Source organism: Eriocheir sinensis, chromosome 35 (assembly GCF_024679095.1).
Source record: "Eriocheir sinensis breed Jianghai 21 chromosome 35, ASM2467909v1, whole genome shotgun sequence".
NCBI classification, from domain to species: Eukaryota; Metazoa; Arthropoda; class Malacostraca; order Decapoda; family Varunidae; genus Eriocheir; species Eriocheir sinensis.
The window spans coordinates 15,879,018-15,896,228 of NC_066543.1; the positions used below are offsets into that span (position 1 = coordinate 15,879,018).

Genomic DNA, 17,211 nt, shown 5'->3' on the forward strand with positions numbered 1-17,211 from the left:
TTCGCCAGGAAAAGAAAAACAAAAAATAAACAAAAAACACCGGACTAGACTAGACCAGCCTCCTCTTAAGGTGACGCGATAATACACGCTCATCTTTAAGCAGACTTACATTTTACGAAGGAAGGGGAAAAAAAGAGGTAGAAAAAAAAGTGAGAAAAGACAGGCTGGAAGGCAGGGAAGCAAGCAAGCAAGGGGACTGAGTGAGTGAGTGGCCGACTGACTGACTGACTGGCTGAGTGAGTGAGTGAGTGAGTGGCCGACTGACTGACTGACTGGCTGAGTGAGTGAGTGAGTGAGTGGCCGACTGACTGACTGCCTCGCTGAGTGATTGAGTGAGTGAGTGAGTGACTAGACGAAAAACTGGCCCCTCCATTAGACTTACATTTTACGAAGGAAGGGAAAAAAAAAAAAGAGGTAGAAAAACGAAGTGAGAAATGACAGGCTGGCAGGCAGGAAAGCAAGCAAGCAAGCAAGGGGACTGAGTGAGTGGGTGAGTGAGTGACTGACTGAGTGGCTGAGTGAGTGAGTGAGTGAGTGGCTAGACGAAAAACTGGCCTCTCCATTAAGCTTATCTGGCGGACAATTAAGTTGAGAGTGGCTAAGCGTGGAGTTAGCAAGGGGATTACAGTGATCTTTTTTTGTGTGGACTTATATTGTTTTATCGCTTTCATTGACGACGAGTTATTGAATTGTTGTTGTTGTTGTTGTTGTTGCTGTTGCTCTTGTTGTTGTTGTTACTATTACTATTACTTCCATTATCGTGCTGGCGAATATTTTTTTTTTTTTTTTTTTTTTTACTAATTTCATCGCTTGTTACGGCATTCAGCGAGAGAGAGAGAGAGAGAGTGTTATTCATACATACATACATACATAAATACATACATACATACATACATACATACATACATATATACAAGCATACAAACAAACAGAGGGAAAAGAAGAAAGGCGAGGAGAGGGTGAATGATAGCTGAAGCAGAACAGCAAGAACACTATATATGGACAAATAAATAACAGGTTGGTGATATATAAGGGAAGGAGAAAAAGCAATAGAGGAGAGAGAAGAAATTGTAAAGGAAGTGGAGGAGAAGGAGGACGAAAGAGGGAGAAAAAGAAAGATGAAGAAGAAAGAGGAGAGGAGGAAGAAGATGAAGACGAGGAAGAACCAGAAGGATAAAAAGAATAAGAAGAAAGGGAAAGAAGAAGGGGAAGGAAATGAAAATATTGAAGAAAAAGAAAAGACACGAAAAAAAAAGAATGAGAAAAGGAAGAAAAAGAAGGTAATGAAGAGGAAGAAGATAATGATGATGAAGATGAAGAAAACGAAGAACAAGAAGTGAAAAAAAGAGTAAGAAGACAATAGAGAGGAAAAAGGAGAAAGAAGAAGAAAACGAAAGAAGAAAAAGAACATAGACAAAAAAAGAGGAGAGGAGATGGAGAACAATAAGAACACACACACACACACACACACACACACACACACACACACACACACACACACACACACACACACACAGATGATGTAATTTAGCTAAGACTCCCATCTCGAAATCGCGTTGAGCCGACAAATATTTAGTGAGTAATTGGTTTGTTGTTTCCACGGTCACCTCATTAATTCATCTCTCTCTCTCTCTCTCTCTCTCTCTCTGGCTCTATCTATCTATCTATCTATCTATCTATCTATCTATCTATCTATCTTTATCTGTATCAGTGTATTTATCTATCTGTCTCTCCGATTGTCTATCTATCCATCTATCTATCTATATACGTCTTTATCTATCTTTCTATTTTTATACATTGCTCTCTTTATTTCCATCTATCTATTTCTCTCACGTACACTTACTCCTGTCACCCGAATTCCTGTCCTCCTCCTCCTCCTCCTCCTCCTCCTTCTTTAATCCTTGTCCGTCCCTTGCCATGCCTCCCTTTGTTCCCCGGTCTTTGTTCTTTGTCTCCCTGTTCGCCCTTTCCCACTCCCTGTCTTCGCCTTTTCTTCACGTTGCTCCCTTCTCCTTCCTCCCTCACCGCCCGACCGCCCTTTCATAAGCCTCCTCCTCCTTCTCGTCTCCTCGTCCATGCTCTTCTTCACAACGCAACGCTTTCTCCATGGTAACCTCCTTTTTTCTTTTTCCTTTTTGAGTGTCTTCATTTCGTGTGCCTTCTATTTTTCGCTTTTTCCTCTTCTCCATTTTTGTTTACCTCTACCTCTACCTTTTATCTGCTCTCCTTTTCTTCCTCTATTTCTCTCTCAGTCTCTTCTCTTTTCCCTTTCTTTTCGTCTTCATTTCGTGTGCCTTCTTATTTTTCGCTTTTTCCTCTTCTCCATTTTTGTTTACCTCTTCCTCTACCTTCTATCTACTTTACTTTTCTTCCTCTACTTTTCTCTCAGTCTCTTCTCTTTTCCCTTTCTTAGCGTCCTCATTCGTGTGCCTCCTTATGTTTCGCCTTTTCCTCTTCTCCATTTTTGTTTACCTCTACCTCTATCTTTTATCTACTCTCCTTTTCTTCCTCTATTTCTCTCTCAGTCTCTTCTCTTTTCCCTTTCTTAGCGTCCTCATTCGTGTGCCTCCTTATGTTTCGCCTTTTCCTCTTCTCCATTTTGTTATCTACTCTCCTTTTCTTCCTCTATTTCTCTCTCAGTCTCTTCTCTTTTCCCTTTCTGAGCGTCCTCATTCTTAAGGCTCCTATTCTGCTTCTTCCTCTCTCCCTTTCCCTCTTTCAAAGCGTCCTCATTCTTAAGGCTCCTCCTATTCTGCTTCTTCCTCTCTCCCTTTCCCTCTTTCAAAGCGTCCTCATTCTTAAGGCTCCTCCTATTCTGCTTCTTCCTCTCTCCCTTTTCCCTTTCTGAGCGTCCTTATTCGCGTGCCTCCTGTCCTTCTCCCACTTAACCCTTTCCACTTCCTCCCTTCCCTTCTGTGTTAACCCTTTCTCCCCGTCTGATCATCTCGCTTGTCCTTCCCTTCTCTCCCCTTCCCCCTCCCCCTCCGCTCACCTTGGCATCTTCCCGTTCTCCTAATAGCACGCTGCCTCTCGTTGCTCACCCTAATAAGCATGTTGTTGTCTTCCGTATGGTCGACCCCAGCTATGACTCTCCCTTCCTCGTTTTCGGTACGTTGTTTCTCTTGCCTGAACCTTCCTCTCTTTCTCCCTTTCCCCCCGCGCCCGCTGAGCCTCTTCTTCTTCTTGGTCTTCTTCTTCTTCTTCTTCTTCTTTTTCTTCTTCTACTACTTCTTCATTTTCGTTTTTTTCTTCTTTTTTATCGCTCTCTCTATTCTCGTCACTCTCCCCCGCCCAACGCAGTGCCCTGATCCACTCTCGTACGCCATTATCCGTTCCTTCTTTTTCATCCCTTTGTCAACGTCCCCATTCCTATATCCTTTACAGTTTTCTCCGCCCGCCGTGACATCCTCTACTTCCATCTCTTCCCCGTCCAACGCTCATGATCCGTTCTCTGTTCTTCATTCCCTTTGTCACCGTCTGTAGCCTATATAGTTCTCGCCGTTCGCCATGGCATCCTCACTCTCATCACACCTCCCACAACGCAGTATACTCATCCACTCTAAAGACCCCCACGATCCGTCCCCTGTTCTTAACCCGTTAGAAGCGACGGGCCAAATTTGTGGCTTTACCGTGTAGCAGCGACGGGCCAAATATGTGCCATGATATAAACCCCCAAAAATAGATGATACATAATCTGATCACAAATGCATTGATATATATTATGTAATGGTTTGCGTGAGTGATGATTTTTTCTCATTTTTCTCGCTTAGAAGGGCCTTTAAGAAACATGATCCCTGCAGCTACCATGTTAAATCTCTTTGTCACCATCCCGCCGTGGCATCCTCTACTCTCATCCCTCCTCCCCCCAACCAACGCAGTATACTCTCCACTCCGACTCCCATGATCCGTAGCCTATAGTGTTCTCCCTTCTCACCGTGGCATCCTCTACTCTCATCCCTCCTCCCCCCAACCAACGCAGTATACTCATCCACTCTCTGACTCATACGAGCGCCATCCACGGGGGCCTCAGCGTAGACAGGGTCGCCGGCACTTACTGTCCGTCAAGAAGAGCGGGGCCGAGACGGAGGAGAGGGCGAGGCTGAGGTAAGCATCGCCCCAGGTACACCTCCGGCGGGTAAAAGCTTGCCCCGAAATATTGCATCGGCGCACGACCAGCCGCCCGCCACCTGATGCCGCCTTTACCGCCCTCCCGAGACCCGCTTTTTCTGCCCGGCCTTCCGCGTCCCCAGCCGATTAACGCTGAGGATGCTGCTGATGGCGATGGTGCTGGTGGTGCGTGGTTGTGCAGGGACGTGTATTTTCGGGGTAGGTACAAGACGCGTTACTACTCCCGCTTACACTATCCCCCCCCCCCACACCCCCACCACCACCACCACCGCTACTGCTATCGTTGCCCTGCCATCATCATCTCCACCATCTCCACCACCACCCACCACCATCCTCTCTTCTCCCTCTCCTCCCCCCCTCCCCCCCCTCGCCTCTGCCGCCTGGGAGGGTCCGAAAAAAGCGAAGAAAAATGTGTTTGCATTGAAAAATATGAGAGAGAGAGAGAGAGAGAGAGAGAGAGAGACTGTTTTGTGTGTATGATTCGCGTAAAATATGATTATTAATATCCATATACAAAAGGCAACATACGTACATACAACTCATATCGTAAATCTCACACACACACACACACACACACACACACACACACACACACACACACACACACACACACAGAGGACTCATTGCGTTACTTCACCTCAAAAATGATTTACGCAAACCCAACTCTCCTCTCCTCATCCTCTCTCTCCTCCTCCTCTCTCTCTCTCTCTCTCTCTCTCTCTCTCTCTCTCTCTCTCTCTCTCTCTCTCTCTCTCTCTCTCTCTCTCTCTCTCTCTCTCTCTCGAATTGCAAGATGAAATTAAAGTATGGAAGAGTGAAACGCTCTATACTGCACCACCTCCTAGGGCCATATCATCATCATATTATTATTATTACGAACTTTATTGCGATTATTATTTCCTCATTCCCCCCACCAACCACTCCGCTCTTCTTCATCCCAGGCCCCGCACAATATCCCCAAATTCTCATCTTGCCTCATACAGTCTTCCTCCCTCTCCCGCTTCTCCCTCTCCCATCATGAAATCCATTTTACCAGGGTATTTTTCTTTTTTCCCTTTGATCTGCAATCTCACTTTCTCGTCCTTCCATCCCCTTCCCTGCCTTCCCTCGGGGCATAAGCAGCCACAGGTAACCAATGTCAACACTTTCTCCACCTCTCCGCCTGCTTTCCACCTGATTTCCACCTGCTCTCCACCTCTCCACCTGTCTGCTTGATCTGTTTTCTCATCTTCGTCACGTCATTAGAATTCCGTTTTTTGTTGTTTTCTCTTCTTTCCTAACCTGCGAATCTGATGCCAACGCTCTTTCCACCTCTCCACCTGCCCTCCGTCTTTCTTAATTAATTTGCCATCGTCACGTCTTTATCATGTTTTTGTTTCCCTAATTTTTTGCTTATTTTGGTTTCTCTCCTTCATCCTTTATCCTTCATCCTTCATCCTTCTTCCTTTACTATTCATCCATCTGTGAACCTAATATCAACACTCTTTTCAGCTCTCCTCCTCTCCACCTTTTCCGTTTAATCTGTCATCTTCTCATTTTTGTCATCTCGTTTTCTTCCTTTGAGTTTTCCTTTTCTCGCTATTGTTGTTTTCTCTCCTTCATCCCTATCCCTAATCTGTGAACCTAATGTCAATATATTCTCCACCTCTCCACCTCTCCACCTATCTCGTTTAATCTGTCATCTTCTCATTTTTGTCATCTCCTCTGAGTTTTCCTTTTTTTGCTATTGTTGTTTTCTCTCCTTCATCCCTATCCCTAATCTGTGAACCTAATGTCAATATATTCTCCACCTCTCCACCTCTCCACCTATCTCGTTTAATCTGACATCTCATTTTTGTCACCTCGTTTGTTTCCTTTGAGTTTTTCCTTTTTCTTGTTGTTGTTTTCTCTCTCCTTCATCCTTAGCCCTAATCTGTGAACCTAATGTCAATATATTCTCCACCTCTCCACCTGTCTCGTTGAATCTGACATCTCATTTTTGTCACCTCGTTTGTTTCCTTTGAGTTTTCCCTTTTTCTTGTTGTTGTTTTCTCTCTCCTTCATCCTTATCCCTAACCTGTGAAGCTAATGTCAATACGCTCTCCCCCTCTCCACCCGTCTAGTTTAATCTGTCATCTCGTCTTCCTTTTCACGTTTTTCCTTTGATTCTTCCTTCTTTTGTTTTCCCTCTTTCATCCCCAAGCTGTGTAAATAATGCCGACATCCTCTCTGCCTCTTTATCTCCACCCGTCTAGTTTAATCTGTCATCTCGTCTTCCTTTTCACGTTTTTCCTTTGATTCTTCCTTCTTTTGAAAGTTCCTCTTTCATCCTGCTGATTAACTCTTGCATAAGGAATGTGGATATTATAGGGATGAATAAGAGTGAGAAGTCGTGTGCAGCGGAGCCGGGGGAACGGTGGAGGCATGCAGTTAAGAAGTTTAGAAGAGCAGTCAGCATAAAAATATCGATAGCAGATAAAAGATAGAGAATTCAATCTGTTATCTTCTCATCTTTAATTTAGCTGCCCTCGTGTCCCTTCATCATCGTTCCCATTTTTCCATTATTTTATCTTTCAAACATCATTCATTCTCCTCTATTTCGTTTCCGTTCTTCATCATCGTTATTTGCCACCCTTATTAATCTACCTTTCAAACCCAATATCTCCTTTCACACCGTCCATCCATACCCTGTTTAACTGATGCCAGCGCCTTCTCTACCTCTCCGTGTCTGTGTCCCGCCCAGTCTCTCATCTTCAACCTGCCGCGGCGTGCTTCCATCCATGCTGTGTCATCACCCTTGTCTATCCTCTCTTTATCCCCGTGTACCCTAGCTCACCACACTCACCATCTCTCTACCTCGTGCTGTCCGTCATCGTCACTATCTCATCTTCCCCCCACACCATGCGTTGTCATTTCTCTTCCATATTCTTTTTTTTTCATGTCAACTCGTCTTCCACTCGTCACTTTCACTCGTTTTTCATTCACCGTACACCATCACCGTCACGTTTTATCTATTATCCTCTTTGCCTTATCGTTCCCTCATCCATACGTTATCATCACTTTCCCATATTCCTTGTTTTATCTCTTTTGCCAAACCCTTTTCTTTCCCTCCCGCAAATTCCATCCGTGTACTATCTCTACCTAGTCTTGCCTATCATCCTCACTGCCTCATCGTTCCCTCATCCATACATTGTCATCACTTTCCCATATTCCTTGTTTTATCTCTTTTGCCAGACCCCTTTTCTTTCCCTCCCTCAAGTTCCCTCCGTGTACTATCTCTACCTAGTCTTGCCTATCATCCTCACTGCCTCATCGTTCCCTCATCCATACATTGTCATCACTTTCCCATATTCCTTTTTTATCTCTTTTGCCAGACCCTTTTCTTTCCCTCCCGCAAATTCCATCCGTGTACTATCTCTACCTAGTCTTGCCTATCATCCTCACTGCCTCATCGTTCCCTCATCCATACGTTATCATCACTTTCCCATATTCCTTGTTTTATCTCTTTTGCCAGACCCTTTTCTTTCCCTCCCTCAAGTTCCCTCCGTGTACTATCTCTACCTTATCTTGCCTATCATCCTCACTGCCTTATCTTCCCTTATCCATACGTTATCATTAATTTTCCACATTCCTGATTTCTTACTTGTCAAATCCTTATTATTTATGTGTTCACCAAGGCAGCCCTCTACCCCCCCCCCCCCCTCCTCTTCCCATCCCTGTCCCATCTCGTCATCTCCACCCGGGTTTGCCTTTCCGTCTGTTGTTTGTTACCATTACTTATGCACATTCTTTTTCTCGTGTCAAACCTTTTTCTTTCCCTCCCTCAATATCTATCTACCTATACATCGTCTCCCTATCGTCCTCTCCTCTTGTCCATCATCTCCACTTTGTTTTCTCTTTCCTTCATTCACTCGTTTTATTCACGCGTTTCTCTCTCTTATTTATCGCATTCAAACTCTTATTCTCTTTCCCTTCCTCATTTTCCATCTCTGCACTATCTCACCGTCACTGTCTCAATAAATCTATCATCTCCACACTACCTTGCCATTCCTTCATTCAGTTGTTATCTTTAAATGTTTCTCTCTCTTATTAATTTTATCGTCTTCAAATTATCTTCTTTCCCTTCCTCATCTTCCATCATCACACTACATATATGATCAGGCTCACTCTCACTCGCTATCTCTCGCTCTCCTCATCGTTCTCACCTTCCCTCCCTCATCTTCCCTCCCTCATCTTCCCTTCCTCATCTTCCCTCCAGTCATACGTTATTAGCACGATTGTCGGTCTTTTCCTTTCTTCTCTCCGTTTCTCATCATCATTCTCCCCCGGCCTCTTTCTTTTACAACCCTTATCTTCCGATCCACATAATGCAATCACCAAATTTTTTTTCTACCCTTCTACGTATATCCTTCAAACATTTTCCTCGTTCCTTCTTCTCTTTCCTTACTTTCTCTTCTCTGTTTCAGCCTCTTTTCATCATTAAGCCCTTTTCCCACTTTAAATATATATACCTCATCGTTCTCATTTTTCCATTATTTCTATCTTTCAAACATCATTCATTCTCCTCTACTTCGTTTCCATTCTTCATCATCGTCATTATTTGCCACCCTTTTTAATCTACCTTTCAAACACAATATCTCGGCTTTGTCATCGTTGCTAGCACTCTTTCCACACGCAAACACAAGCAAACACACCTTTCCTTAACCGCCAATACATCGTCATTACTCACAACCTTGTCTTAATCGTAACTTAATCTACCATTCAAACCCATTATCTCCCTTCATTCGGCTTTGATCATCGTGGTAATCACCCTTCTCATAATCTCTTTCACCTTCCTTAACCGCCAATACATCGCCATTACTCACAACCTTTTCTTAATCGTAATTTAATCTACCATTCAAACCCATTATCTCCCTTCATTCGGCTTTGATCATCGTGGTAATCACCCTTCTCATAATCTCTTTCACCTTTCCTCACCGCCAATACATCGCCATTACTCACAACCTTTTCTTAATCGTAATTTAATCTACCATTCAAACCCATTATCTCCCTTCATTTGGCTTTGATCATCGTAGTAATCGCCCTTCTCATTACCTCTTTCACTTTCCTTAACCGCCAATACATCACTCGCTTCTTTCTCTCCCATTCAGACTGTTTTCTTTCCCTCCCTCAGGCTCGTGGTTGTCGTCGTCGTCCGTGCAGATCGACGTGAGCACCACCGAGCTGTCCGACATCCCGGAGCCCTCCATCGACCCCTCCACGCCGCGAAGAGTGAGGGCGTTCGCGGGCACCACCGTCCTCATGCCCTGCGTTGTCAATAACCTGGGACACCGCTCGGTAAGAAGGCAAATATGGAGATAGATAGATAGATAGATAGATAGATTAGCAGACAGACAGATTAATTGACTGTTGATTGATTAATTATTTTATTGACTGATTGATGGACTGATTGGAAAATTGATTGATAGGTAAATAAACTGATAGATACATACATTTTTTTTGTGTGTGTGTGTAAGAGAGAGAGAGAGAGAGAGAGAGAGAGAGAGAGAGAGAGAGAGAGAGAGAGAGAGAGAGAGAGAGAGAGAGAGAGAGAAATCAAGCTTAGTTACCATATATAGCAGCACTTGTAAGGCTCCTGCCCTCCCCTGCCGATGTAAGCACACCCACGCACCTACACGCGGCAGCACCTGTATATATCACGCACGGCTTGAGGGATGCCCAGAGGCTCCTGTAAATCACTCAGCTTGAATACAGGAGCAAGGAGCGAGGGGAGGCCGTGTGCTCGTTCTGTGGTGGAGAGGAAGAAAGGGGAGGGAGAAAAGGAAACTATTACATCACCAAACTCCAATACTACTGCAAGAACCCTAGCTATTCCCACCTTTGCCAGAACACTTAACAACAATTACGCTGTTCTGTCACATGGCCTCCCCCCAAAGACCGAGGGGAGAGTCATGCATCACAAGGCTTATGTATGTTACCTCAGCAACTGTTGCCTCCGTGGGACAGTGGTTAGCGTGCCTAGGTTCGAATCCCGGCCTGAGCAGTCGGCGAACAGCCCACTCAGCTTTTCATCCTTCCCCTTCGGGCTGAGCACCTGGGGAGACCTGGGGAAAGTAAACTGTGGTAACCCGGATGTCACAGAACAATGCAACGCAGATGAGCTCCGAGGTCACGCGCAACTATAACGTACGTCCCCAACTTTACCATAAATAGAATCCGCGCGCGCCAACAACGGCTTTTACTAACTGACCATGTTAATCCCTCAATAAAACCTGCCGGTGTTAACTGGCTGAACACAGATCCTGCGTCACCACCATCATCACCCCCATCACTACCACCTTCGCCACCCCCATCACTACCACCACCACCACCTCCATCACTACCACCACCACCACCTCCATCACCATCACTACCACCACCTTCACCTCCATCACCATCACTACCACGACCACTACCTTCACAATCACCACGTTCATTATCCTCACAACACACACACACACACACACACACACACACACACACACACACACACACACACACACACGCACAAACATACACAAAAAAGTTAATCAAATAATGCCATTGTTTAGTTTGGCTTCCAGGACTTGTTACTGTCACTGTCAGTTATCATTATTCCATAAACGTGATTAATTTCTGAAGCTGGAAAAGCCAAATTAGATTTTTTTTTAACTTGCACCTCCTCCTCCTCCTCCTCCTCCTCCTCTTCCTCCTCCTCCTCATCATCATCATCATCCTCATCCTCATCCTCATCCTACTCATCCTCCTCTTCATCCTCCTCCTCCTCTGCCTTCGCCTTTTCTGTCCTTCATCTTCCATCTTTGATTAGATAGTGTAGCTTGTTACAAACAGCCTCGTGAGGACCATCAGGTCTGCTGTTATTTGTTCTTCCTTTGTGTTCCTTTGTGTCCTCCTCCTCCTCTTCCTCATCATCATCATCATCAACACTATCATCATTTTTTTTTATGTGTAACCTTTTTTTTGTGTGTGTGTGTAAAGATGCGAGCATTAAAAAAAAATAGGAGCAACAATCATCATCATCATCATCATCGTCATCGCCACACCATCTTCTTTTGTCTGTTTCACCCTTTTTTTGTGTGTGCGTGTAAAGATGCGAGTCTTCGAAAGAATAGGAGCAAAAAAAGTCCTGATGCATCTTTTCAGTCTTACACGCTCCCTGAGTGGAGGGGAGGCGGGCGCCGGGAGGAAAGAAAAATTAATTCGGCAAGAGTTGTTTCAATCTCTCTCGCGTTCTTTTTTTTTTTTTGTCTCATTTTTTTTTGTCCCTGATGCATATACCGTACACTTTTATTTATTTTATTTTTAGTTTATATTTGCTGATCTTCAATTCATACGTTTCTATATGCATTTATTTATACAATATGTTATTCTTTTATCTTTTTTTTTTTACATTAAACGCAGCAGCCAATTTATTCATACATTTCATTTTCATTCATTTCTGCGTTTCTGTTTTCTTCAATCCATTTGTGTCTAATGCTTTTACGTATAGACTACAATATACTCTTACCTTATATGAGCTTTTCCTTGATATATATACTTTTTTAAATATCAATTTTTGGGTTTATATTTTCTGACATTCAATTCATACGTTTCTATATGCTTATGTTAATACACTAAGTTGTTATTTTATGTATACATTTTTTCCCTTGATACATATACTTTTTATCTATTCCTTCCTGAATTTCTATTTTCTGACATTCAATCCATACGTTTCTATATGCTTTTAACTATTCACTATAACATTCTTTTACCTACACCTTTTATTTCCCTTCATACATACTAACACTTACAGCAATTTATTTCTGAGGTCCTGTTGTCTGACGTCTAATTCATACACGTCTTTCTACGCTCTCCTTATTCATTTGTTTTTTGCAGTTACTCTATTTTTTTTCTTACGGTTCCTGCATCAATATTCACCTACATTTTTTTCCGTGTTTTTCTCTATACTTTCAGCCCCACGTTTAGTGTATACGATTGTTCATTCCTGGGGTTTATTATTATTCATTATCAAAAAGTTCTCGCTCATTAATTCATTCCGGGTAAAACCATTCTGAATGCGGATTACATATTTAGTGTCTTCCTTTTGTGGGGCCAGCGAGAAAAATTGTGCAGAAAGTATGATGAATATTAAAACGAAATTCTCTTGAAAGTGTGTGTGTGTGTGTGTGCGTGTGTGTGTGTGTGTGTGTGTATGTTTGTATGCGAGTGTGAAGAGAGAGAGAGAGAGAGAGAGAGAGAGAGAGGCGTAAACAGTATCATCTTTTTTCTGGTGATAATGAGATTGCGGTTTTCTCTCTCTCTCTCTCTCTCTCTCTCTCTCTCTCTCTCTCTCTCTCTCTCGTTTCTTTTAATACATAGGAAGTGGTTCAGATTTTGTAACGCTTCCTCTCTTCCCTGTGTGTGTGTGTGTGTGTGTGTGTGTGTGTGTGTGTGTGTGTGTGTTAAGCAATCTTCCCCGCGCTACACGGATCAGTACGGAGAGAAAGATAATGAATGAATTAAAGTAAGAAAACTTCACCACTCATTAACTTGTAAAATCCTTATTACACCAAGGCCTGTGTGTGTGTGTGTGTGTGTGTGTGTGTGTGTGTGTGTGTGTGTGGCTCACTTGACGTCATCACACAATGGTTTCCCGCTCACCCACCCACCCAAAAAACATGGTACGTTAGTTTTGAAAGTATTCCAAACAAAAACTGTATTATTATCCCCCAAAAATATTACAAGGCATAGTTAATGAAAAAAAAAGTTCGATTATTCTTTATTCTTGCTTGTTTAAAATATTCAGAGGTAACTATGCTTTGTTATAATAATAGCCGCCCTGTAAATCATTGTGTGTGTGTGTGTGTGTGTGTGTGTGTGTGTGTGTGTCTGTTGTAAGTCCAAGATTGAAAAGAAAAGACGTAAAATTGAGAGAGAGAGAGAGAGAGAGAGAGAGAGAGATTAATGATAATGCACACCTAACAAACGAGAAGGCTTGTAAAAGGAAGAGAAAAAGAAAATAATAATAATAATAATAATAATAATAATAATAATAATAATAATAATAATAATAATAGAAATGCATACCAAACAGTCGAGAAAGCTTGTGAAAGGAAAATAATAATAGTAAGAAGAAGAACAAGAACAAGAACAAGAATAAGAACAAGAAGGGGAAGAAGAAGGGGAACAACAACAACAACAACAACAACAACACGCATGCATACCAAACACTCAGGTCGGCCAGTATAAGGAAGAAGCAGCATATACAACAACAACAACAACAACAACAACAACAACAACAACAACAACAACAACAAGAACAACAACAATGATAACAGCAATAGTAACAAACCACGCCGCACCGCCTCTCGCTATTCTTAGGCACTCGAGCAATCACTTCGGCCTCCCTCATCGCCCTAATGCGGGACTCTCAGCCAGACAGATCAATCAAGCCAGAGTGATTACCGCCGGGACTCGAACACCGGAACGCGAGCCGAGGTGCGGATGCCACTTCGCCAGCTCTGACACGAAGGGTGGGGGGGTGGGGGGAGGGCACTAAATGAATGTATAAATGAGTGCGTTAATGAAGATGAATGAGTGAATGGATAGAGGAAGAAGGATGGATAAGGTAGACTCCGATTTTTTAAAGTTAGTTGTATTTGGTGATGTTTGAATTTCGGTTGTACGTTCCTCTCCCCCCCCCCCCCCACACACGCACACACACATATCTTTCTGTCTATCTATCTGTCTATCTATCTATCTATCTATCTATCTCAGTCTTTCTATATCTATCTGTCAATCTATCTATCTATCTTAATCTCTCTATCTCTATCTATCTAACATCTCTCTCTCTCTCTCTCTCTCTCTCTCTCTCTCTCTCTCTCTCTCTCTCACACACACACACACACACACACGCACACACACTCCCTACTTAGCATCTCACCACTAATGACGAAGCACCTCCACCATCACCACCACCACCACCACTACCACCACTACATACTCACCTGCTTAATTCACTTCACTTCCCTTCACTGACTCCTCCTCCTCCTCCTCCTCCTGCTCCTCCTCCTCTTCCGCCTTGATTATAAGTTGTACGAGTTCCCCCGAAAATGTATTATTCCTTAGTCGTCTCTTTCCATTGTTCGTTTTCTTTCATCAGCCGAGAAGTATTAAAAGGGGGTGGGTGGGGGGAAATATATAAGAGGAAAGCGAAGTATAATTTAAACTGTCTAAACCTCAAGAATTGCTAAGAGGTTTGATTGCAAGGAGAAAAAGGAGAATAAAAGGAGAGAAAAAGAAGGAAAAAGAAATATTAAGATGATTTTAAGTCGATTTTAACGAAAGAAAGGAGAAAAAAAGGAGAAAGAAAGAAGGAAAGCGAAATATTAAGATGATTGAAAGGAGAAAAAGGAGAATAAAAGAAGAAAAAGAAGGAAAGCGAAATATTAAGATGATTTTAAGACGATTGTAAGGAAAGAAAGGAGAAGAAAAGGAGAAAGAAAGAAGGAAAGCGAAATATTAAGATGAATGAAAGGAGAAAAAGGAGAATAAAAGAAGAAAAAGAAGAAGGAAAGCGAAATATTAAGATGATTTTAAGACGATTGTGAGGAAAGAAAGGAGAAAAAAAGGAGAAAGAAAGAAGGAAAGTGAAATATTAAGATGAATGAAAGGAGAAAAAGGAGAATAAAAGAAGAAAAAGAAGAAGGAAAGCGAAATATTAAGATGATTGTGAGACGATTGTAAAGAGAAAAGGAAGAAAAAAGGAGTAAAGGAGAGGAAAGCGAAATATTAATCAAAGGAGAAAAAGGAGAAAAAGGAGGATAAGACTAAGAAAAGCGAAATATATAATGGACTTAACACCCTTCAAGAATTATGAGGACGCTTGTAAAGAGAAAAGGAAGAAAAAAAAGGAGTAAAAGAGAGGAAGGCGAGATATATAATGAACTTCACACTGCAAGAAAAAAAAAACACGAAGAAAGAATAAAGAAAAAATGATAAGGAAGAATAAGGAGTAAGGGGAAAAGAAAAGAAAATAGAAAAAAAGAGAAATATGATAATGAAATCTGCACCTCAAAAAGTCGTTAAATATGACTGTTAAACGATTATACTTCTTTTTTTCTGAAGGCAAAATTGCAGTTATGTTAAACGATTATACTTTTTTTTTCTGAAGGCAAAATTGCAGTTATGTTAAACGATTATACTTTTTTTTTCTGAAGGCAAAATTGCAGTTATGTTAAACGATTATACTTTTTTTTCTGAAGGCAAAATTGCAGTTATGTTAAACGATTATACTTTTTTTTTCTGAAGGCAAAATTGCAGTTATGTTAAACGATTATACTTTTTTTTCTGAAGGCAAAATTGCAGTTAAAAAAATGAGTTCTTGTAGATTTCATTTTCCTCACAACTTCGAACGTAAAATTATTCCCATATCGATTCGTAAATGATGTTTTTTAGAAACAAGGATTTGTTTTGATATTTTGTTCTCTCTCTCTCTCTCTCTCTCTCTCTCTCTCTCTCTCTCTCTCTCTCTCTCTCTCTCTCTCTCTCTCCTCGCATTATGTACAAGGCGCCTCTTTTGCATGAGTTCAAGGATGTCAATTTTCTCTCTTCTCTTTCCTCTTCTTCTCTTCCTTCCTTTCCTCCTCTTTCCTCTTCTCTTTCCTCTTCTTCTTTCCCTTCCTTTCCTCCTCTTTCCTCTTCTTCTCTCCCTTCCTTTCCTCCTCTTTCCTCTCCTCTTTCCTCTTCTTCTCTCCCTTCCTTTACTTCTCTTTCCTCTCCTCTTTCCTCTTCTTCTTTCCCTTCCTTTCCTCCTCTTTCCTCTCCTCTTTCCTCTTCTCTCCCTTCCTTTCCTCCTCTTTCCGATCCTCTTTCCTCTTCTCTCCCATCCTTTCCTCCTCTTTTCTCTCCTCTCTCCTCCTCTTCTTTTCCTCTCTTGTTATTGGCTTTCTTGTCCTCCTCTTCTCTCTCGTCCCTTCCCTTCCATTCTCTCCTCTTTTCCTCTCCTTTTCTCTCCTCCTCTTTCTTCTCTTCTTCCCTTTTCTTCTCCTCTTATTATTGTTTCTCTTCTCTCTCGTCTCTTCCCTCATATTCTCTCTTTTATCATTTTCGTTTCGTTCACTTCCTCTCCTTTCTCTCTCCTCCCCTCTTCTCCTCTCCTTTTCCCTTTACTTTACTCTCATTCATCCCATTCATTCTTCCTTTGATGATGATAATGATGGTAAGGAGGAGGAGGACGAAGAAGAAGAGGAGGAGGAGGAGGATATTTTTGTCTCTTATTTTTCTACAACTGGTCCCTTTCATTCCTATCCCCTTCTCTTCCCTCTTTTATTCTGTCCCCTTCTCTCCCCTTCTTTACTCTCTATCCCCTTCTGTTTCCTTATTCCCTCTCTCTCCTCTTCTCTTCCCTCCTTCATTCTCTATCCCCTTCTGTTCCCTTATTCCCTCTCTCTCCTCTTCCCTCTTTCATTCTCTATCCCTTTTTTTTCCTTCTTATTTCTCTCCTGTCACGTCCTTCCCTTCTTCCTCTACGTTATCCTCTTATTCTTCTCTTCCCCCTCTTCTTCTTCTTCCTCCAATGTTACTACAACAGCTTTCCTATCCTCATTCCTCCCTTCTTTATCCTCCTCTCCTCTCTTCAAAGCGTCTCTCTTGCTAACTCCTCTCCTCCACCTCTTCCTCTCCCATTATGAAGTTTGAAGTGCCGAGGGGAGAGGAGGAGGAGGAGGAGGAGGAGGAGCAGGGGAGCTAAGTGTATAGGGAAGAACGAAGGACGGAAGGGAGATACAGAGATAGAATTGGAAAAGGTGAACGGCAGCGATAGTTGGAAGGAAAGGAAAGAAGGAGGAGGAGGAGGAGGAGGAGGAGGAGGAGGAGAGAGAAGATGAAATGAAAGGCGGAGGAGAGAAAACTGAAAGATTATTTGATCTAGAAGATGAAACGAAGAGAAGGGAGATGAGAAGGAAAAGGAGGAGGAGAAGCAAGAGGAAGAAGAGGAGGAGGAGGGGGGGGAGGAGGATGGAGAGTGAGAAACAGGGAGAGAGAGGAAGTAAAAAAAAATAACAATAAGGAAAATCAAAAGATGAC

The 17,211-nt window shown here is 42.4% G+C and overlaps 1 protein-coding gene across 2 annotated transcripts in view; it reads left to right on the forward strand.

Moving 5' to 3' along the window:
* The window catches only part of LOC127007487 (zwei Ig domain protein zig-8-like), a 104,692-nt gene that overhangs the window by 65,145 nt on the left and 22,336 nt on the right, over positions 1 to 17,211 (forward strand). Inside the window, exon 2 of one of the 2 annotated variants that reach the window (XR_007760271.1) lies at positions 9,281 to 9,418. Coding sequence is in view for 1 of the 2 variants with exons in the window: in XM_050878571.1 (XP_050734528.1) it covers positions 9,281 to 9,444 (164 nt within the window). In the remaining variant the exon portion in view is untranslated. Of the gene's footprint in view, positions 1 to 9,280; positions 9,445 to 17,211 lie in introns of those variants that run through there. The other variant, XM_050878571.1, reaches the window with a different exon arrangement.